Source organism: Rhinatrema bivittatum, chromosome 7 (genome assembly GCF_901001135.1).
Source record: "Rhinatrema bivittatum chromosome 7, aRhiBiv1.1, whole genome shotgun sequence".
Classification (NCBI taxonomy): domain Eukaryota; kingdom Metazoa; phylum Chordata; class Amphibia; order Gymnophiona; family Rhinatrematidae; genus Rhinatrema; species Rhinatrema bivittatum.
Window position 1 is genome coordinate 104987334 of NC_042621.1, and position 22655 is coordinate 105009988.

General features: G+C 44.4%; 1 protein-coding gene across 2 annotated transcripts in view; it reads right to left on the reverse strand.

The window, feature by feature from the left end:
• The window catches only part of LCAT (lecithin-cholesterol acyltransferase), an 85239-nt gene that overhangs the window by 37528 nt on the left and 25056 nt on the right, over nucleotides 1–22655 (reverse strand). For both annotated transcript variants that reach the window (XM_029608864.1, XM_029608865.1), the window contains exon 2: nucleotides 7909–8065. In XM_029608864.1, coding sequence (XP_029464724.1) covers nucleotides 7909–8065 — 157 coding nt within the window. The remainder of the gene's footprint in view (nucleotides 1–7908; nucleotides 8066–22655) is intronic.

The following is a 22655-nucleotide window of genomic DNA, read 5'->3' on the forward strand; positions in this document are numbered from 1 at the left end:
GTAGAATCTTTACGCCAAGCTCATTCTTTGTGTCTGAGGCTGTGCTTCATCTGGTGTAGTTCCGTTGTGTACCATGGTTTGTTGTTGGAGGGGGAGGTGCGTTGCTTACGGGTGATGATGGGGCATATCTTATCAGCTAGTCTCGAGTGATGCTGACCCAAGAGCTGAGCGCTGTGTCTGGAAAGCAGCAGTCAAGGTTGTTCATGGATTCAGAGACAGCGGAGGTGAGTTCCTCAGTGTTGCAGGCTTTACGGTAGGAGAAGGAGTTATTTTGTGAGTGGTTGCAGGGGTTAGTGGCACTAAGGGTGAAACGGGTCTCAATAAGTGCGTGGTCGGACCATGGTACAGGGGTACAGGTGGGGGGCGATGGGGACTGGATACAGGAGTTGGTGAATATGAGGTCCAGTGTATGCCCCGCTTTGTGTGTGGGGGCTGAAATGGTTTGGGTGAAGCCTAGGGCCTGCAGGGCCGTGAGGAAGGTTTCACAGGACGGTGAGAGGGGGGTGGAGTCTACATGAATGTTGAAGTCTCCCAGTAATATGGCGGGTTTTTCGTTGTTTATATTATTGGAAATGAGTTCGATGAGAGGGGAGGGGTTTTGTTCCAGGAGACCAGGGGGGGAGGGGGGGCATAGATGAGGCATATTTGGAGGTTGGTAGATTTAAATAGACCGACTTCCAATTTAGGTGGGGGGTTGATGTTCATGGGCCTGAGTTTTGAGGGTTTTTTTTAGAGATAAGGAGGATGCCACCTCCTTTCTTTTTTGGTCTGGGGATGGAGAAAATATCATGGGAGGCTGTAGGGAGCTGGTTCAGGATGACAGTGTCGGAGTCCTTGAGCCAGGTCTCCGTAACAGCACAGATTTCAGGATTGTGATCGTGGAGGAGTTCATCTAGAATGTGGGTTTTTTTGGTAATGGAGTGAGCATTGAATAGTATGAGGGTTAAACTGGTGAGGCCAAGGAGTTGAGTTAAAGGGGAGATAAGGATGGGGAGGAGGGATTTGCGCTGTGTCTGTGGGATAACAGGATGAAAAGGTGGTGGTCTGGGTATGAAGGTGTGTATACATGGTATGGGGAAGGAAGTGGGAGTGGGGTTGGAGTTTGGGGGCATGGTGGGAGAGACCTCCGGGGAGAAAACTGAAGGGAGCATAAGGGAATCGGGAGAAAGGGGGTGGCGGGGGAAGAGGAGGGATGGGTGAACAGCGGCAATGAAGTTGGTTCGTGGGTTTGGAACAGAACAGTAAATAGGCATATGAGGGCAATGTTGTCATTCGAAAGTACCAGGTATAACAGCTATATTACAGAGCAAAAGTACCGGGTAGAGCAGCTGATAAAAGTTAATCTAGGCAATACTAGCAATAAGACATAGCAGAACAGTAAATAGGCATTTGAAAGCAATGTTGCCAAGCGAAGGTACCAGGTATAGCTGCTGATAAATATTAAACTATGCAATATTAGTAATAAGGCTTAGCAGGATTAGGTGCAGAATTGGGATCTAATGTTGAACAGGTGGCGTTATGAGCTGAGTACAGAGAAGTTGAACGCATACCAACCCCCGTGGGGGGAGAGAGCGTAGCTCTGTGTGGGAGCTGAATGGCTAGGAGGGCTTTTTTGATGGAATGGAAGCAGCATAGACAGAGCAAAATGGTGCGATCGATGGGAGGGGGGAGCACAAAGGGGGAGCACTAAGGGGTGCACCAAGGGGCAGGCTCCTTGGTCGCACTCCTTAGTGCGCGCGACACCTGGCGTGTGATGCCGTAGAGGCAGGGGGCCCTGTTTAAAGGGCTTGCACGTCGCAGTCCATGGTCGTCACTGCTGCTCTGGCCTCCGATAGGCCGGCAGCGATCCGGGATGGTGCGGTTAAGGCCACCACGTGGTTTCCTGGACAGGCAGGCAGGACGAGGAGGCTGGCTGCGATGAGAGGGGCTCTTGCCCTGAGAGGGCAGTGCCGACCGCGTGAACCTAGCAGGTGAGCCGGAGGAGCAGAAGAGGGATGTACCAGTGAAAAAAGCCCTGTTTAAAGGGCTTGCACGTCACAGTCCGTGGTTGTCACTCAATTAATCACAATCCGCTTGAGATTTAACTATTCTACATAATTTTGTGTCATCCACAAATTTGATCACCTCTTTACAGATCATTTATAAATATATTAAAAAGTACCGGTCCAAATACAGATCCCTGAGGCACTCCACTGTTTACCTTTTTCCACTGTGAAAACTGATCATTTAATCTTACTCTCTGTTTCCTGTCTTTTAACCAGCTTGCAATCCACAAAAGGACATCACCTCCTATCCCATGACTTTTTAGTTTTCTTAGAAGCCTCTCATGCGAGACTTTGTTGAATGCCTTCTGAAAATCCAAATACACAACATCTACTGGTTTACCTTTGTCCACATGTTTATTCACCCTTTCAAAAATAATGTAGATTTGTAAGGCAAAGCTTCCCTTGGATAAATCCATGTTGGCTGTGTCCCATCAAACAATGTCTATCTAAATGTTTTGTGATTTTATTCTTTATAACAGTTTCCACAATTTTTCCCAGCACTGAAGTCAGTTTCATCGGTATATAGTTTCCTGGATCACCCCTGGATCCCTTTTTAAATATAGGGGTTACAATGGCCATCTTCCAATCTTCAGGTACATTGGATGATTTTAATGATAGGTTACAAATGAATTGTGATAGGTCTGAAATTTCATTTTTTAGTTCTTTCAGAACTCTGGAGTATATACCATCAGGTCCAAGTAATTTACTACTCTTGTTTGTCAATCAGGCCTACCAAATCTTCCTGGTTCACCATGAAAACCTTCTCCAGAACGGGTATCTTTCCAACATCCTCTTCAGTAAACACCAAAGCAAAGAAATCGTTTAATCTTTCCACGGTGGCCTTATCTTTTCTAGGTGCCCCTTTAGCCCCTTGATCATCCAATGCTCCAACCGACTTCCTCGCAGGCTTTCTGCTTTGGCTATATTTTTAAAAGTTTTTATTTTGAGTTTTTGCCTCTATGGCCAACTTCTTTTCAAGTTCTCTCTTAGCCTGTCTTATCAATGTCTTACATTTAACTTGCCAATACTTATGCTTTATCCTATTTTCTTCTGATGGATCCTTCTTCCAATTTTTGAATGAAGATCTTTTGGCTAAAATAGCCTTTTTCACTTCACATTTTAGCCATGCTGGTAATCATTTTGCCTTCCTTCCACCTTTCTTAATGTGTGGAACACATCCGGACTGTGCTTCTAGGATGTATTTAACAATGTCCACGCCTGTTACACACTTTACTTTTGTAGCAGCACCTTTCAGTTTTTTTCTATTTTTCTCATTTTATCAAAGTTTCCCTTTTGAAAGTTTAGCGCTAGAGCCGTGGATTTACTTACTGTCCCCCACCCAGTCATTAATTCAAATTTGATCATATTATGATCACTATTGCCAAGCAGCCCCACCACCATTACCTCTCACCAAATCCTGCACTCCACTGAGATTACATCTAAAATTGCTCCCTCTTTCGTTGGTTCCTGAACCAATTGCTCTATAACACTGTCATTTATTCCATCCAGGAACTTTATCTCTCTAGGATGCCCTGATATTTCACTTTCCCAGACAATACTGGGGTAATTGAAATCTCTCATTATTACTGCACTACCAGTTTGGCTAGCTTTCCTGGTTTCTCTTGGCATTTCACTGTCCGTCTCACCATTTTGGCCAGGTAGATGGTAGTATACTCCTATCACTATACTCTTCCCCAACACACAAGGGATTTCTACCCAAAAAGATTCGATTGCGCATTTAGTCTCATGTTGGGAGAATGTTTTCTATTTTTAATCAGTATAGGGAGGGAGGGGGATCAAGCAGAAGCTCTTTTGTGCCTCCTCCCTGGCTCTGACTTTTACCGTTAGTGGGAGAGGGAAATTCTTGCCAGCCAGATTTACGCCTGCTATTGCATCACCAAGATTTGGCCAGCCAAGTTAGACAACTAGCACTGAAAATTAGTGCTAGCCACCTAAATCTCTTCCCCTTACCTAACCCTGCTCCCAGGCCTACTCTGAATTTGATCAGATAAATTTAGCTACCTAATGAAATTAAGGTGGGAAAATGTATCCTGTTAGCTCAGTCAATTTTCAAAGTCTTTTATCAAGTTGGCCAAGCTCTTGTTGAATATTGGCTTCTATGAATATTTGGCACTGGATACACTGGGCTATGTTACCTATGCCTAAATCTGGGTCAACCAATGGGATACTCCTATTCACATCTATCAGGTTAAAATCTCCTATCAACACTAGCTCCCCCTTCTTTCTCACCTTTTGGATGTCTTCAGCCTTTTCGCCACCCGAGTTTAAGGTCTGTAGACCATCCTGGTATAAATGGATGAGCCATCACCCCTTTCCAATACAGACCACAATCAGGGCCAGTGCAAGGGTATTTGGCACCCTAGGCAAACCTTACAGTCTGGCGTCCCCTCCCCATACACAATTTTAAATTATGCATTTATAACATATTTTACATGAAAAATGACATTCTGAGGTAAAATTAATATACAATTTGTTGTGATAATTTCATGCACTGTTGTGATGCCAACAAGAAAACTTTGCATCTTGGAATTTATATGGCATCATACCTATTATGATATATTTCGGCATGGTCCTCCCGTATCAACACAGTACTATCTGCCAACACTCAAAGAATAACAACCCTACCTATGAAAAAGAATACCAAAAATCTAACACCAGAATCTAAAATATCAATATACCTCCTATCAGGAAAACAGAACAGGCCAAGCTACTACAGATCCCTACAGAGAAACCACATGCTAAAAGAATGCTTCATCTCAGTCTTTGCATGCAGAACATAAACCCTCACCAAATACAGAATAAAGCCACATAAAGTATAAATAGAAATGTGCAGACAAAAACTGAACTGTAAAACGCATCACGCCAGACTCTATACAGTGTAACAATGGAAAAACAAAAATGTCATGAAACAAATCAATAAAATAAAGATATATAAATCATTAATCATAATTATAAAATCATACAAATAAAATAATTTCAAAACAGCTGATGAATAGAATATGCAAATTTTGAAAGCTTTACCAAACACCAATAAAATATTTCAAACAGCAGACACATCACATACTACCCAATAATTAAAATGGTAGTCAATCAAGAAAAATGAATTTAAAAAGCCACCTTTACTTACCCTCTCCAGCAGTTCTCCTACTCCTTTCCCTTGCAGGCCATACCAGAAGCAGCAGTAGCTGCTGAAGCTGTCTTCACAGATCTCTTCCTTAGGGACCACAACCAGTCTCTTCTCTCTCTCACACACATACCAGTCGCACCCTCAGGACCAGTTTCTGTCTCTCACACACCAATCTCTCCCCAACTAGTCTCTCTCTCACACACACACACACACACACACACCAGTCATCTCCCTGATCAGCCGTTCTCACACATACACACATCACCTCTCTGGCCAGTCTCTCTCAATCACACATGCTCTCGCTCTCTCTTACTTACACACAGGCTTTCAATCACACACATGCTCTATCTCACTTACAAACAGGCTCAATCACACACATGCCCTCTCTCATAGCCACAAGCCAGCCAAAAACATGCTCCATCTCTCTTGCGCACACACATTGACACAACAAGCATCCTCCCTGCCTCACATATACACCACACACATACAGAAGCACCCTCCCTGTCTCACATACATATTACACTCTCACAGAAGCACCTTGCTTTCAGACTTGCAGCATTTTTCACTTTTACTAAAAGTGAAAGTGATGCTCCCAACCGTTAATTAAGAAAACCACATTCCTATCAAAAGGCGAAATGACACCCTTCCTTCAGGTTCTGTCCTCCCAAGGGACAGCCACCCACACAGTACAGCTTCTCTTGTTTTACGCTTCCAGGCAATAAAGCAAGTGTCTTTCTTCAAACTATCAGTCGTATGATTATTCATGTGGGAGATATGGAACAGAAAGACATCCTTAGTCGGCTTCCCTTTTAAATGGGAAGATTCCAGTCTTAGTCATTTAAAAATATACATTTTCTAAAGGCTTAAAAAAATAAAAAAAAGCAAAACCATTTCAGGTTCTATTCTAGTCTTCATGCTTAAATTATGCTTTAAAAAAAAAAACCCCAAACTCCACCTGGCATCAGTATCTTAAATTTGTGATTTTGCTGAGATGAAGATTTTAAATACTTTAATTTTTTTTGCTTTAGTATTTGTCTCTACCCACTTTAAGTTAAATTTTATTTTCCAGAAGAGGGGTGCTTAAAATTTAGTAATTTTATCTTTCATCCAACTTTTCAAAAGTTCAGCTATATGTATTATCATAGTTCATTTTTTTAAACTGGCAGATTCCTTTCTCACATACACACACACTCACAGAAAGAAGATCGGCGCCGAGACTTAGGGGGTGCCGCGGCAGGCAGGCAGCCAGCTCCAGACTCGCCATGCCTCCCCGCCAGTGCCACCCTCCCGGCAACCCCCTAGTGGTCCAGCGGAGGTCCCGGGAGCAATCTGCCACTCCCGGGGCCTCGGCTGCCACTAAGCAAAATGGCGCCGGTGGCCTTCAGTCCCTACCATGTGACAGGGGCTACCGGTGCCATTGGTTGACCCCTGTCACATGATAGGGGCTGAAGGTAACCAGCGCCATTTTGCTTAGTGGAAGCCGCTCCCGGGACCTCCGCTGGACCACTGGGGGGGGGGGGGGGTCGGGAGGGTGACACTGGCGGGGCGGCAGGGCGAGTCGGGAGCTGGCTGCCTGCCGCGGCGCCCCCTAAATCTTGACACTTGGTCTCCATCTAGGCGAGTCGAAGGCTGGCAGAATTTTGAAAGGGCACTTTTTGCCCTTTCAAAATTCTGCTGCCTGCCGCGGCGCCCCCTAAGTCTCGGCGCCCTAGGCACAGGCCTAGCTCGCCTAGTGGTTCCGCCGGCCCTGACCACAATGCTTCCTCCTTTCTCCATGCTTCCTGCATTTCAGTAACTTTCATATTATTTTTGACATAAAGAGCCACTCTATCCCCTTTTCTGCCATCCCTATCCTTCCTAACAGCTTATAGCCTGGTATGGCTGCATCCCATTCATGGGACTCATTGAGTCATATGATGGCAACAATGCAGATCAGGAACTTCATTGCTTAGAGCCTTAGACTATGAGCATTTGTGCTCATTGCCTTCCATACTCTGTATAGCTTCATACCTGCTCCTCTCAACTTCCTTTTTATTCAAGATCAGTGAGCTTCTCACAGTTTGATTTTCCTCACAGTCTTCATTTATTTGTTTGTAGTATCAGCCCAAATTCATCTGCTTTCATTCATCAAAACCTTCCCCCACCCCCCAAGTTTAAATAGAATAGTAGTTTTTCAGAATGATGTAACACAGTCCGGGGACTGTGATTTTTTTCTGGGTATTGGGAGTTTTCAGGTAATTTCAGATCAAATGTCGGTATATAAAAACAAATAAATAACTAAACAAATAATAGATCTACCTTTATATCAACTTATTTCACCAAGAAAGTATAAAGAGAATTAAGAGGTTTTCAGGGTCTTTTCATATACTAGCCTCTTCTTTCTCCAAAAATCATTTGACAACATTCAACCTCTCAGGGCCATCAGATGTAGCAGATCACAGGACAAGATATTCCTCCTGGCTCATGTACCACCCATTTCCATCTGTGTCTGAGCTCATGGTTACACCCACTCAAGCTCTTAGAAACATTTTTGCTGTTCTAGTACTAAGACCCACCCTTAACTTTTCTCATGCACCTCAATCCTGATCTTTAACAAGGCATCTTTGTGAGGAAATCTCCACATCTTGTATTCCCAGTCCTTCACTACATCCTATTCATATACATAGGATTTTTAAACTGATGAGGGATTCTCAGCAAATGGTGATATAGATTTACCTGATATTATCAATCCAGCAGTCAACCCCTAGTGGTAGAAACATGTTAAGGTTCAACCATATGGTGAAGAAGTCATCCGTCTTCCGATAGCACATCCAATTCACTACATCCTCCTTGTCCAGTTTGGCCTCTAGTTGGTTTCCAAGACATCCTGGCACTGCACGTTGTAAAGAGAGAGAAAAGGAAGGAGATACAGAGGGAGAACAGGAATGGGGATAGAGAAAGAGAGAGAGAGAAATTAAAGAGCTGTCATCAAACATTCTGCATCCAACTAATCAATCTGTAGTAATGTGGTGCACTGAATTTACAGACAGGTATTCACCTAGACTTTAAAACTTCAGGTCCTATAATCAGAAGGCACTGACATTAGGCATGGGCAAAATAGGCAACTTTCTGTTTGCTTTAGGGCCATGTGTCGGCAAAGCTTCAAAAGAGCACCACCATGGCATTCTGTTTATGGGTGCCAAAATTTTAAATCTAGCCCTGACAAATAGACAGAAACCAAAACAATTAATGCTCCAACTAACTGCTGGAGCTGAAAGCCTAAAAAATATTATAGAGTCGGTTATATTAATCAAGAAGACATCTCTCAAACTACATGCAGAAGTGTAAAGCCTACAGATGCTTTTTACCTACAGACTATACATCAGTTATCAAAGTTTCCCTTTGAGAATTGGGTAGTAAAAAGTCCTGTAAAGGTGCAAAATGTGTTATTCTAGCTTTTTGCTTCATCCCCAAGTAAAATAAGTGGTGCGTAGTGCATATTTCAAATTCCAAATGCTTCAAAAGATCAAACGCCTTTCTTGAGCAGTGTGATTTTCAGACTATTCTTTAGACTTTAGTGCTTTCAAGTCTAGACTACTACAACATAATTTATTTGGGCCTCCTGTTATGAGCAACCTGTTATGATCACATTACTCCAATTCTTAAGGCATGGAATGGAGAATCAAATCTAAATTGCTGATCTTTGCCCACAAGGCTCTAAACAGCAAAGCACTGGAATGCATTAGTTCTATCCTTAACTTATATAGACATTCAAGAAGTTTATGGACATTTCTTATGTATACCCTTGAGTTTCCATCTGTATGTGCATAGCTGCTAGCAGAATCCTGAGAGAGATCATTTGCAGTGGCTGATCCGATATTGTGGAGCAAGCTTCCTGATATACCTCAAAGGGAAACTTGTATGAAAACAAATATTTAAAAGCTTTAAAAACCTACCTTTGAGGTAGATTTTAAAAGTGTTGCTCATGCAAAAATAGTCACATACGCGGGTATGTGGGCCACGCACAAGCAACGCGAATGATAAGAAGCTGCAAAGTACGTGCGTTCATACCCATGCAACTGTCAAGTATAAGGGGTGGAAAAGGGGCATGGCATGGGTGTTCTGGGGTGGGGCTGACTTATGCGCATAACTCCGATTTTTAAAAAAGCTGACCATGGCGCACGTCTGCGTGTTATCCGCGCATCTTTACTGCAGGTCCTGATGAGGAGCAAGTCTAGAGATCTTGTGTTTTAGGGCTTTCAGCACAGTGTGAAGGTTTGGGGGTAAAGTGGGGGGCATGCAGGATGAAGAAGAGAGGGGTCTTGAAGACCTCAATATCAACTGGACAAACTGGTGGACTATTTTGAAAAATTGGTTTTTCCCTCGCACGAACATGTTTTAAAATCCGCATGCATACACGCAAAAGAAAGCCGCTAAAGCCCTAGCAGAAATACACACGGGATATTTTACTTGAGTCGCCTCTTAAGCTTCCGCACACACACACGCGTAGCGGGGATTTTAAATGATACACTCATATTTGCGTGCATGATATAAATTGCAGTGTATTTCCGCTTACGTGCCAATACACGAGTTTATGGGCGCACGCGCATTCCTTTTAAAATTATTCATTTAGTGAGCAAGCATTCAATGGAATTTTGTAATCCAAATTCTTTGGTGGTGTGAGCTGGGGATTTAATCTGTTTGTATTTGATGTCAATCTGCGTATTTTATGATTTTATGAATGTGTTTTGGGAACCTTTTTTCAATGTATCCTTTATTAATTTCTAATACATTTTACAATGGAAAAGAAATCTTTAGCTTTTATCTTCTCCTTTGCATTAGGGGTATTTAAATCACTTACCCCTACACTTACAGGAGATTGGGTGGATATTTGGCCCTGGGCAAGACTAGCACTAGCCCCTGACGAAAATGAAATGTCTTGTATAACCTCCCCCGAGGTCTGAGTCACCCTTTGTGTCAAGTGTATGTCCATCGGGCCCTTTATTTCCTTTCCTATTGGTGTAGATGTCGCCACTTTCATCTTCCGTTTCTTCCCCATAGGAAAATGATAGAATTTCTCTCTTCAAAATCTTTCCCAGGGGTGCGCCCCTTTGGTGCGCGGCTTTGGCCACACGCCAGCAGCTACACACCACTGTGCAGGTCTTTAAATAGCACAGCCCGTTGATTTCGAATGACGTCAGGGGGCGGGAAGGAGATTTTCAAGCTCACCAGCTCTCGGTCTTTTTGCCCTCACTCCTCCCAGACAGCTCTCCACAATAAGGCTTCCGAGGTAACGCCGCTGTGCAGGTCTTTAAATAGCACAGCCTGTCGATTTCGAATGACGTCAGGGGGCGGGAAGGAGATTTTCAAGCTCACCAGCTCTGTCTTTTTGCCCTCACTCCTCCCGGACAGCTCTCCACAATAAGGCTTCCGCTGTGGCATAGCCATTTTTAAATGGGAACCATTTAGGACCATTTAGGATAGTGTGGCATAGCGATTTTTAAATAAATAAATAAATAAATTAATTAATTAATTAAATAAATCATAGCTGCCAACTGTAGAAAATCATTCCTTATCTAAGTCAGTTTTTGTGTTCTTCTTTATCCTCTACCATCCAGAGCAGATGAGCAACTCCTAGGCCTTCCAGCTCTCCATGTCCTATCACCAAGCTTTGTAATAACCTAAACAAATAGCAAATCTAGGAAAACTGTTAGTCTAACATCTGCTGATGTATGTGACCTTGCTGGACAGTACCTGGCCACCACTAATCTGCTGGCATTGATCTGAATGGTTTTTGGGGAGTTGTGGCCTACTGGCTCCCGCTGGCTACCCTGTGGCCTGCAGTGCCGTTAGCTTGTGCTTTCTTTATCCATGCCGCATTTTCTTATTATCTCTCCCCTTCCAGCTGCTGTTTAGAAAATGAAGAGTGGGTAATGTGCAATACTACAACCTCCTAACCTTGCTCAATGTCCTCTGTATCTGTACCAAGCATGCTCGAAGTCTGTCATGGCTTTTCCAGAGATTTCCAACACACAGGGAAACATTATATCAAAGTTTTACTTAAACTGCCTTGCATGTGTACTGTTTAGTACAACTACTTCCACATCAGCAAGCCTGTCAGTGTGCCCTGCATTGCACGGGCCACTCAGACTATTCAATCATATGCGAACGTTTTGTGGTGCTTTTCTTGAATAAAGTTTTTTAGGAAATTTGTTTTATAATTGCAATTAAAAAATGGAACAACAGTCCTCAAAAAAAAAAAAAATCTTTAGCTAGCAGCCCTGCAAAATGAATCATGTTACACTGAGTCCCTTGAGGTCATTTGACACAATTATTCCTAGATCTCTTTGGAAGTTTCCAGTTCTTTTCTTTTTCTGGCCTGATAGTTCCTTCTTTTTCCTTTTTCTTCCAGCTCAACCGCAACCAGTGCTGCAGTCCTGATGATTTTTCCCCCTCCTTCCCTACAGTTGTCTGCTTCCTCCTTGTCCCCACTTTTGTGCAGCAGGACTATGTTATCTATTAGGGATGTGAATCGTTTTAGGACGATTAAAATTATCGTCCGATAATTTTAATATCGTCTTAAACTGTTATGGAACACAATACAATAGAGATTCTAACGATTTATCGTTATAAATCGTTAGAATCGTGAGCCGGCACACTAAAACCCCCTAAAACCCACCCCCGACCCTTTAAATTAAATCCCCCACCCTCCCGAACCCCCCCCAAATGAGTTAAATAACCTGCGGGTCCAGCGGCGGTCCGGAACGGCAGCGGTCCGGAACGGGCTCCTGCTCCTGAATCTTGTTGTCTTCAGCCGGCGCCATTTTCCAAAATGGCGCCGAAAAATGGCGGCGGCCATAGACGAACACGATTGGACGGCAGGAGGTCCTTCCGGACCCCCACTGGACTTTTGGCAAGTCTCGTGGGGGTCAGGAGGCCCCCCACAAGCTGGCCAAAAGTTCCTGGAGGTCCAGCGGGGGTCAGGGAGCGATTTCCCGCCGCGAATCGTTTTCGTACGGAAAATGGCGCCGGCAGGAGATCGACTGCAGGAGGTCGTTCAGCGAGGGTTCCGGCGCCTCGCTGAACGACCTCCTGCAGTCGATCTCCTGCCGGCGCCATTTTCCGTACGAAAACGATTCGCGGCGGGAAATCGCTCCCTGACCCCCGCTGGACCTCCAGGAACTTTTGGCCAGCTTGTGGGGGGCCTCCTGACCCCCACGAGACTTGCCAAAAGTCCAGCAGGGGTCCGGAAGGACCTCCTGCCGTCCAATCGTGTTCGTCTATGGCCGCCGCCATTTTTCGGCGCCATTTTGGAAAATGGCACCGGCTGAAGACAACAAGATTCAGGAGCAGGAGCCCGTTCCGGACCGCTGCCGTTCCGGACCGCCGCTGGACCCGCAGGTTATTTAACTCATTTGGGGGGGTTTCGGTAGGGTGGGGGATTTAATTTAAAGGGTCGGGGTGGGTTTTAGGGGGTTTTAATGTGCCGGTTTTGCGATTTTTAGATTTTTAGATTTTTCACGATTTTTCACGATATTTTACCCCCCCAAACGGCAACAATACGATTCCCTCCCCCTCCCAGCCGAAATCGATCGGTAAGACGATCGAGGACACGATTCACATCCCTATTATCTATATCTATCCACTGTCTTCCAAGCCATCAGAGCCTCCCCATCTACAAGGACAATTTGAAGAGAGCTGGGAGGGGCCCAAGCAACACATTCTTGAGCTCCTTAAATCTCCAGGGGTGAACACCCGCTGGTCCCCGTGGTTTTATTCACTCTTGTTTGAGTTACCTACTTCAAGCGCTTCCTCCTCCTATAATTTTGTTTCTAATTATTTCACGTTTCCATTTCATCCTGCTACACCAGCTCAGATGAATCCAATCAGGTGGGTTACGTCCCCCTACCCAGCAAATGGAGGCAGAGTACACAGCTTTCTCCTGTGATGTCATCGTCACTTGTGTAGTACAGGCAGAAACCAGTATCCTATCCTCTGCCTCCTGCAGAAGGGAGGTCTCACTGCTGGTGCAGTAGGATTTCAGTGGAGCCGAGGCGGCAAGGACCGGGCCACCTGGTTACTAGTGCAAGAGAATGAGCCTACCAAATAAAGCCTCCCAGATTCAGAGGGGATTTAGTAAGAACATTTAGAGGGGATTCTAAAAAAAAAAAAAGGCCTAGCAGTGATTTTGGGGTATTGCATTTCAGACCCCGCTGAAGAAATCCTCTGTTGACCTCTCCTCCCCCTCCCCCATCCCAGCCTGGCAGTTTTCTGCAGCGAAGACTTGGAGTCAGTCTGTGAGTCCAGGATCAGCAGCCATTATTTTACCGGCTCCTGCTCTTCGGGTAAGCTAGTATGGGGGAATTAGAACATAAGATTTCCAAAGTGGGTCAGACCAAAGGTCCATCAAGCCCAGTGTCCTGTTTCCAATAGTGGCCAATCCAGGTACAAGTACCTTGCAGGATCCCAAAGGATAGTTAGATTTCTGCAACTCCTCCTTAATAATGGTTTATGGACCTTTCCTCCAGGAACTTGTTTAAACCTTTTTTAAATGCAGCTACACCAACAGCTTTCACCACATCCTCTGGTAACAAATTCCAGAGCTTAATTATGTACTCAGTAAAAAAAATTATATGTATATATTTTCTCTTATTAGTTTTACAATTACAAATTAGTAATTTCATTGTGTGTCCCCTAGTCTTTATACTTTTTGAAAGAGTAAACAACCGATTCTCATTTTCTCGTTCTACCCCATTCATTATTTTATAGACCTTTTCCTGAATGATAACTCCAAGTGTGGAGCCTTGCCCTGTGTGGCTATAATTTGGGTTACTCTTTCCTAAGTTCATCACTTTTGCACTTGTCCACATTAAATTTCATTTTCCACTTACATGCCCAGTCACAAGGTCCTTTTTAATTTCTCACAATCCTCTTGTGATTTAACTTTGAACAATTTTGTATCATTGACAAATTTGATCAACTCATTTCCAAATCATTTATAAATATATTAAAAAGTAGTGGTCCCTGAACAGATCCCTGGAGCATTCCACTATTCACTTTCTCCACTGAGAAAATTTACCTTTTAGACGTACTCTGTTTTCTATCTTTTAACCAGTATCCAATCCATAATAGGACACTGTCCCCCTCTCCCATGACTTTTTAATTTCCTAAGAAATCACTCGTGAGGGACTTTGTCAAATGGTTTCTGGAAATTCAGATACACTGTTTCAACTGGATCACCTTTATCTACATATTTATTTACACCTTCACAAAATTGTAGCATATTGGTAAGGCTAGACTTTCCTTGGCTTTGTTCCATTAAACTATACCTATCTATATGTTCAGTATTTTGTTCTTTACAATACTTTCTACAATTTTGCCTGGCACAGACATCAGACTTACTAGTCTGTAGTTTCCTGACTCACCCCTGGTTCCCTTTTTAAAAATTGGCATCACATTGTTAACTCTCCATACTTCAGGTAGAAAGACAATTTTAATGATAGTTTAGAAATTACAAAAGCAGTTCTGCAATTTCATTTTTCAGTTCTTTCAGCACTCTGAAATATATACCATCTGGTCCAGGTGATTTGCTACTCTTTAGTTTGTCAATTTGCCCTAGTACATTTTCCAGGTGCACTGAGATGTTTTAGTTCCTCTGAATCATCACCTTTAAATATCACTTTTGGCATTGGTACTGCCTTAAATCTTCCTCACTGAACACTTAAGCAAATAATTCATTTGGGGCGGATTTTTGAAGGGTTATGCGTGTATATTACACGTAGCCCTGAAAACCCGCTCCTGCGCGTGATGAGCCTATTTTGCATAGGCTCAGCGACGAGCGCAAGCCCCGGGACACACGTATGTCCTGGGCTTGAAAAAAGGGGTGCGGCGTGGGCAGTCCGAGGTGGGGCAGGGGTGTGGCCAAAGGCCTCCAAAGGCCTGATAGGTCAGGGAATCACTCGCCGGCACTCGGCCAGCGTGCACAACCTAAGCCTGGCCAGAGGCAGGCGCAACTTAAATAATAAAGGTAGAGGGGGGATTTAGATAGGGTTGGGGGGTGGGTTAGATAGGGGAAGGTGCGGGAGAGTGAAAGGGAAGCTCCTTCCAAGGCCGCTCCAAACAGAGCGGAGCAGCCTCGGAGGGAACGGGGAAAGCCATCGGGGCTCCCCTAGGGCTCCCCTGACATAGGGGCTCCCCTAGGGCTCGGCACACACAAGGTGCATAAGTGTGCACCCACTTGCGCGCGTCGACCCCGGATTTTATAACATGCGCGCTTATGTTATAAAATCGGGCATAGATTTTTGTGTGCCGGGTTGCACGCACAAATCTACGCCCGCACGTAGGTTAGAAAATCTGGCTCTTAGTCTCTCTGCTATGGCCTTGTCATCTCTAAGTGTCTCTTTTATCTCTTGATCATCTAATGGTCCAACTAACTTGCAAGTTTTTTTACTTCAAATGTATCCGAAAAAGATTTTATTATGAGTTTTGTTTCCACAGCAAACTTCTTTTCTTTTCAAATTATCTTTTTGCCTTCCTTACATTTAACTCGCCAGTGCTTATGCTGTTTCTTGTTTTTCTTCTTTGGATCCCTTTTCTATTTCTTCAAAGATGTTCTTTTAGTTGTTATAGCCTCTCTCACCTCACCTTTTAACCATGCCAGTAGTTGTTTAGCCTTCCTTCCACCTTTTCTAATTTGTGGAATACATCTGGTCTGGTCTTCCAAGATGGTATTTTTAAACAATGTCCATGCCTGATGTAAACTCTTAATGTCTGCAGCTACTCCTTTCAGTTTTTCCCTAACCATTTTCCTCATTTTATCATAGTCATCCTTTTGAAAATAAAATGCTGTCGCAGTAGATTTCTTTGGTGCCCTCCCTCCTGTTGTGATCATAATGCCACATGGCTCCAACACTTTTACTTTTTGCACCGAAAACTGTTTTCCACTTAAGATTAGGTCTAAAGTAGTTTTCCCTCTTTTTGATTTTTGTAACAGGTGCTCCAAGCAGTCATTTATTTAATTTAGGATCTTTACCTCTCTAGCATGTGCTGATGTGATATTCACCCAGTCAATAGTATTGCTATTGTATTTTCTACAGCCACAGACAGCCTGGACACAGACTGGGTGTTCAAATTAAATTTACTGATTAATTCCAAAACATCAATCATAGTCCTGTATACTTTCCACAACTGAAACTGTTCATCAGAACTATTTAGTCTCTCTACTGGGGTGGTCTTCTCCCAGGCCCATTTCAGCAGCAGCTGCTGTATCAATGGCATTGTCACTGGTGGGCCATGGCCCACCCACTTTGGACTCAGGCCCACCCAACCAGGGCTGTCTGACAACGGAAGAAGGCAGAAGCAGCAATGCAGTTGTGGGATCCCAACCCCAAGACAGCGAAGAAGAGGACCAGAGCAGCAAGGCCATCACAGGATCCCATCCCTGTGATGGAGAAGAAGATGGCCGGAGCAGCAAGGCTGACACAGGATCCCATCCCTGCGATGGCGAAGAAGAGGGCCGGAGCAGCAAGGCCATCACAGGATCCCATCCCTGCGATGGAGAAGAAGAGGGTCAGAGCAGCAAGGCCATCACAGGATCCCATCCCCGCGATGGCGAAGAAGAGGGCCGGAGCAGCAAGGCCATCACAGGATCCCATCCCCGCGACAGCAAAGAAGAGGAACAGAGCTGCAGTACCGTCACAGGATCCCATCCCTGCGATGGCGAAGAAGAGGGCCGGAGCAGCAAGGCCATCACAGGATCCCATCCCTGTGATGGAGAAGAAGATGGCCGGAGCAGCAAGGCCATCACAGGATCCCATCCCCGTGATGGCGAAGAAGAGGGCTGGAGCTGCAAGGCCATCACAGGATCCCATCCCCGTGATGGTGAAGGAGAGGCCTGGAGCAGCAGGGCCATCACAGGATCCCATCCCCGCGATGGAGAAGAAGAGAGCCGGAGCAGCAAGGCCATCACAGCATCCCATCCCTGCGAAGGAGAAGAAGAGGGCCGGAGCAGCAAGGCCATCAGGATCCCATCCCTGTGATGGCGAAGAAGAGGGCTGGAGCAGCAAGGCCATCACAGGATCCCATCCCCGTGATGGAGAACAAGAGGGCCGGAGCAGCAAGGCCATCACAGTGTCCCATCCCCACGACAACAAAGAAGAGGACCAGAGCTGCAGTACCCTCGAGGGATCCCATCCCTGCGATGGCGAAGAAGAGGGCCTGAGCAGCAAGGCCATCAGGATCCCATCCCCGCGATGGAGAAGAAGAGGGCCGGAGCAGCAAGGCCATCACAGGATCCCATCCCCGTGATGGAGAAGAAGAGGGCCGGAGCAGCAAGGCCATCACAGGATCCCATCCCCGTGATGGCGAAGAAGAGGGAAGGAGCTGCATGACCATTGTGATATCCCAACCCCGTGATAGCAAAGAAGAGGGCCGGAGCTGCAATGCTTTCATGCAATCCCATCCCCACGATGACGAAGAGGAGGGCTGGAGCAGCAAGGCCATCACAGGATCCCATCCCCGCAACAGCAAAGAAGAGAGCCAGAGCTGTAGTGCTTTAATGGAATCCCATCCCTGCAACAGCAAAGAAGAGAGCTGGAGCAGCAAGGCTATCGTGGGATCCCATCCCTGCAACATTGAAGAAGAGGGCCAGAGCAGCAAGGCCATCATGGGATCCCATCCCTGCGTTAGTGGAAGTAGGAATTTTGTTCTGCCTAGTGAAAAGGCCCTGTGTGTGTGTGTGGGTAAGAATGGGAGCCTGAATGTGTGTATGTGGGTGAGGATGGGAGCCTATGTATGTTTGTGTGCATATGTGGGTGGGTGAGAATGGGAGCCTGGGTGTGTGTATGTGGGTGAGAATGGGAGCCCTAATGTGTGTGGGTGAGAATGGGAGCCTGAGTGTGCATCCGTCTGTGGGTAAGAATGGCAGCCGGTGTGTGTGTGTGTGTGTGTGTGTGTGTGTGTATAAGAATGGGAACCTGGGTGTGCATCTGTGTGTGTGAGAATAGGAGCCCGGGGGGGGGGGGGGGAGTTGAGAGAGTAAGAGCTTGTTTGTTGTAGAGTATGTGACAGTGAAAGTGTGTGTGTATGTGTGTGTGTATGTGTGTGTGTATGATAGAGCATGTTAGTGAGAACTTATGTGTGTGTGTGTGTATGAGAATGTGAGAGTGAGACGAACTTGTGTGTGGCGGAGAGTATATGTTAGTGAGAGCTTGTGTCTGTGGTACAGAGCACGTGAAAGTGAGAGCTTGTGTGTGAGTGTGTATGGTAGAGCCTATTAGAGTGAGAGATTTTGTGTGTGTGTAAAGAGAATGTGAGAGTGAGAGCTTGGTGGAAGAGCATATGAGTGTGAGAGCCTTGTGTGTGTGAGGGAGTCTGTGAAAGAAAGCCTGAGCCTATGTGTTTGTGTGTATGTGTGTGTGAGGGAGGAAGGGAAGAAGAAACAGTAGCAGAAGAAACAGAACAAGAAGAGAGTCCCTAAAAAGGAATTAGGAAATGACCAACAAGGGGGAAAGTAGGATAAGAGACTGGGACCAACTGATTAGAAATATATAAAGATCAGACAACAAAAGTAAAAAAACATTTTTTTTTTAGATTTTAGCAATTGGAATATGCCATCTTTGGGAATGTGCATTTCTTATATTTTTGTATTTTGTACTTTCTTCAGTATTCCACTGTTCAGAGTCTAGTTTCTCAGGTTATTTTGATTTTGTCTGCATGTTTCTCTTTCTAATTTGTAGTCTCTTATTTCTATATTAGGTTTTGCCGGTATGTGACTGAAGTGCAGTATTTCTGCTAGCATTTTGTTTCTCTATAGTAGTCCACTTTGTTCTGTTACTCCAGAAGGTGATGTATTAATATTCTAGGGACTGGTGTAGTATTTGCATTGTTGTTTTTTTATAAGGTTACTGTTATTTGATTCCTGAGAGTCAGTGCTGGGTCTGTATGAATGGGAAGATTCTAGATGTTTCTCTTTTTGCAGGACTTTGTTTCTTCACAAAATGTTTAGCAGTGGAGGGATATTTTTTGCTGAGATGACACCAGAATTTGAATTTTTTTTTCATGTTGGTTATAATGTGAATTGTCCTAGCTCTGCTCTGCACCTGTTCTGATGATTAATTCTATTTTATTGTAGTTATGATGATTTCTGGCTTTCTGCAAAGAGGGTTCATGATAGAATACATTGATTTTTGTTTTATTACATGATTATTGGAACTGATTGTAATCTTTGCTTTTTGTATGATATACTAGTGCAATAAATATAAAATAAATTAATACAGATTAATAAGGGATTTTTAATGCTGGTAAGTGCTTGAAATAATTGAGGTAACGTTTTAAATTTTCATGCATGATGCATAATGGCTGTTACAAACTACTTAGAAAGCCATTGTAGGGTGCAGTATATGGCATTATTTATCTATAAGAATACAACTAGTAGGTCTCAGACCTGCATGCCTACAGCCTACCCATGTTAACCTTGTGCCCACCCAAAAAATCTGTTCTGGCTATGCCACTGGATTAGGGTAAGTCAAATGTGAGGGGGAAGGAAATTGAGTAAGTGGGAAGAGGGGTATGAGAGGGAAGGGAGTAGAAGTGAGGGAAAGGGTGAGTGTCAGAGGGATGGATATATAAGGGAAGGAAAGGCAGTATGAATGAGGGGAAGGAAGGGGAGTGAGCGAGAGGAAAGGGGGACGTGAAGGTGAGATGGGAGTTCAGAGTATGTGAAAGGGACTCTCTTACATGTTTGTGTGAGAGTGGGCTTGTGTGTGAGTCATCATGTGTTTGTGTGAAATTCAGTGTGTGTGTGTGTGAGTGTGTGTGTGTGTGGGAGGGGTGTGTCAGTGAATCATCCTCTTCTTGTGGGAACTCGCATTCAGCTTGCACGCACCCCAGTTGCAGACGGGGTGAAGGGAGGTGCCTCATGCAGACTGTAGGAAATGGTGAGGTTTGACTATCCCTACAGGTAGGCAGGCACCCTGAAGCTTAACATGCCCTGAGTGAGCGTCTGTATGAGAGAGTGAAGGAGAATTTACATTCAGGCTGTAATCTAAAGTTCCAGGTATGAAGAGTGGAGAATTTTTAATCTTTATTAATTTTAATTATTGGGCATTACTTGATATGTTTGCTATTTTGAAATATGTTATTGGTGTTTGTGAAATTGTTAAACATTTTTATGAGTTTTTAATTATTGGTTCAATTGTCAGCTGTTTTGAAATATTTGTATTAGTATAGTTTTACTATGTTGTTTGATGTTTTGTATTTTTTTATATTAATATTGTCTCTGTTTTTCCATTGTATGTGCACTATATACAGAGTCAGGTTTCTTGCATTTTCTGATTCAGTTTTTGTCTGCACACTTCTATTTATACTTTATGGTGTCTTTATTCTGTATTTGATAGGGTCTGTCTGTGTTCTGCATGTATGACCACAGTGAGGTATTCTGTTAGCTAATAGTTTTTGTATAGGGGTCTAGAGCAGCTTGGCTTATTTTATTTTCCTAATAGGACGTGCAAAATTTGATTTGGTGTACCACAAGGTTTGAGCAAACTTGAAAGTGTGCCATGAAATAATTAAAAAAAAAAGGTTGAGAGACAGCAATTCTTTATTTCTGTTTTGAGTTGGTCAGTGTTAATTTCATTGGTAATGTCCTCCCTGGGTGGGGGTGGGGTGACACTACCAACAGTGCCTTAGGGGTGACAAAAACGTAAATCCATCCCTGCAGTCAGGGACAGGATTCTGGGCTCAATGGGCCATGTGTCTGATCTAACGGAGCACCTCTTACGTTGTTCTGTCTAGATTCTTAATCTGTCAAGTAAACTCTCATTCACCAATATGCTCAAAACCTTCTACCCTGCACCAGTCTTTCACCCATGAACTGAAGTCCTGTGTGAGGACAATTCCTTCTATTCCCCTGCAAGGATGTACTTCTGAGAAGGTCAGAGGTTTCACCGTCTAAAATTCCTTCTTCAACTGCTTTTAGGGGCCGATGCACTAAATATGCGTTGAAAGCGGGTGCTGAACACTCAGCGCCCGTTTTCCTAATGCGCCCCCCCCCCCCAGGCACCCCTCCTGGGGGCGCCATGCAATATTTAAATTAGGGGTCGCATTATCAAGGAGGCGCTGGCGTCGCTTGGGAGCCCCTAGCGAATGCCTCCTTGAGAAAGGGAACCCGTGAGCGTCGGCCGAATTTATTGATGACCATTTTCCTAAACGGCGCACAGCCAGGGGTTCAAGAAACGGATGCGTGTCAACTGAGCGTCTGTTTCCTGCACCCGACTACTGGCGCTTTTTTTTTTTTTTAGTTTTTTTAAGTTGTGTTCCTCCTACTTAATATCACAATGATATTAAGTAGCAGGATGTACAGAAAATGAATAAATAATGAATAAACCTTTCTGAGCACAAACATGTGCGTCTTAGATGCACATTTTTTTTGTTTGCATTGGGAGCGAACAGCTAATAGCCTCATTCACATGCATTTGCACGTGATGAGCGCTATTAGTTTCTCTCCACGTTGGACGCGTGTTGCGGAGGCGCTAATCCCCTTATTGCAAGACCATTTGTATCTTGGTGCATAATGACACACAGTTCCACTCCCTCTTATTCTGTCTAGCTTTCCTCCGGACTATCCCCATATCCCTGTACGCTGAGGCAACTGGAAAGCAAATAGCTTTCCTCTCCCATGGTAATTTTCTAACTGTAAATCCTCTCACTATGGAGAGCAGTGGACATGCAGTAGAAGACTCAACTCCTTTTTTTTTTTTTTTCCTTTTATACTGAGGTTTCCCCCTGCTCCACCCCGCCTCACAGTGCACAAACTTTTACCTGCACAAATAAAGGGACAAGTTGGGGGAGAGAAATAATGCATGAAGATTGCCTTTTTTTAAAACTCCAGTCCATATCTTTGTACCTGCATTGTGCACGTCAGACGGATTCTCAAAGAGAAACACCACAAGGAGTTTCCCTTTGAAAATGAGCTTGCAGTCTCACGGGCACAACTGCAAGCTCTACGGAGAGACTTATTATTGCCCTCCCCGTGTCTACAGAAAAAGGCTTAGCACCTCTGGCCCTCAGTTTTACGCAGATCTTGATCGAGTAGATATTGTAAGGATTGAGAACTCTCGATTTCTGAATCGGAGGTCACATATGCAGTAATTTATGGTTTCTCCTGAATTTAGAAATATTCTGTTACCCTCTCCCTCCTATATTCACTTCCCTTACCTCCACTCTTCAAAAGACAGAAAGCAGCCTAGAGAATGGGTCGTTCTGTCCAACAAATTCAGCTGTTTTTGTGCCTTGAACAAGTGCACCAAACTGGCCATTAATAATTATCTACGTACGTGTAGGCACATTTCCAAAGCAAGCCCAAAAGGTTATCACTGAGCTGAAGGCCGGATGGGCTTTCAGCCACCTCCCCTGTTCTGCACTGGTTGGCGTGAGGCGAGGAGGAAACCTTATGGAAGATCGTTATCAGTCCCTGTTCCCAGCAT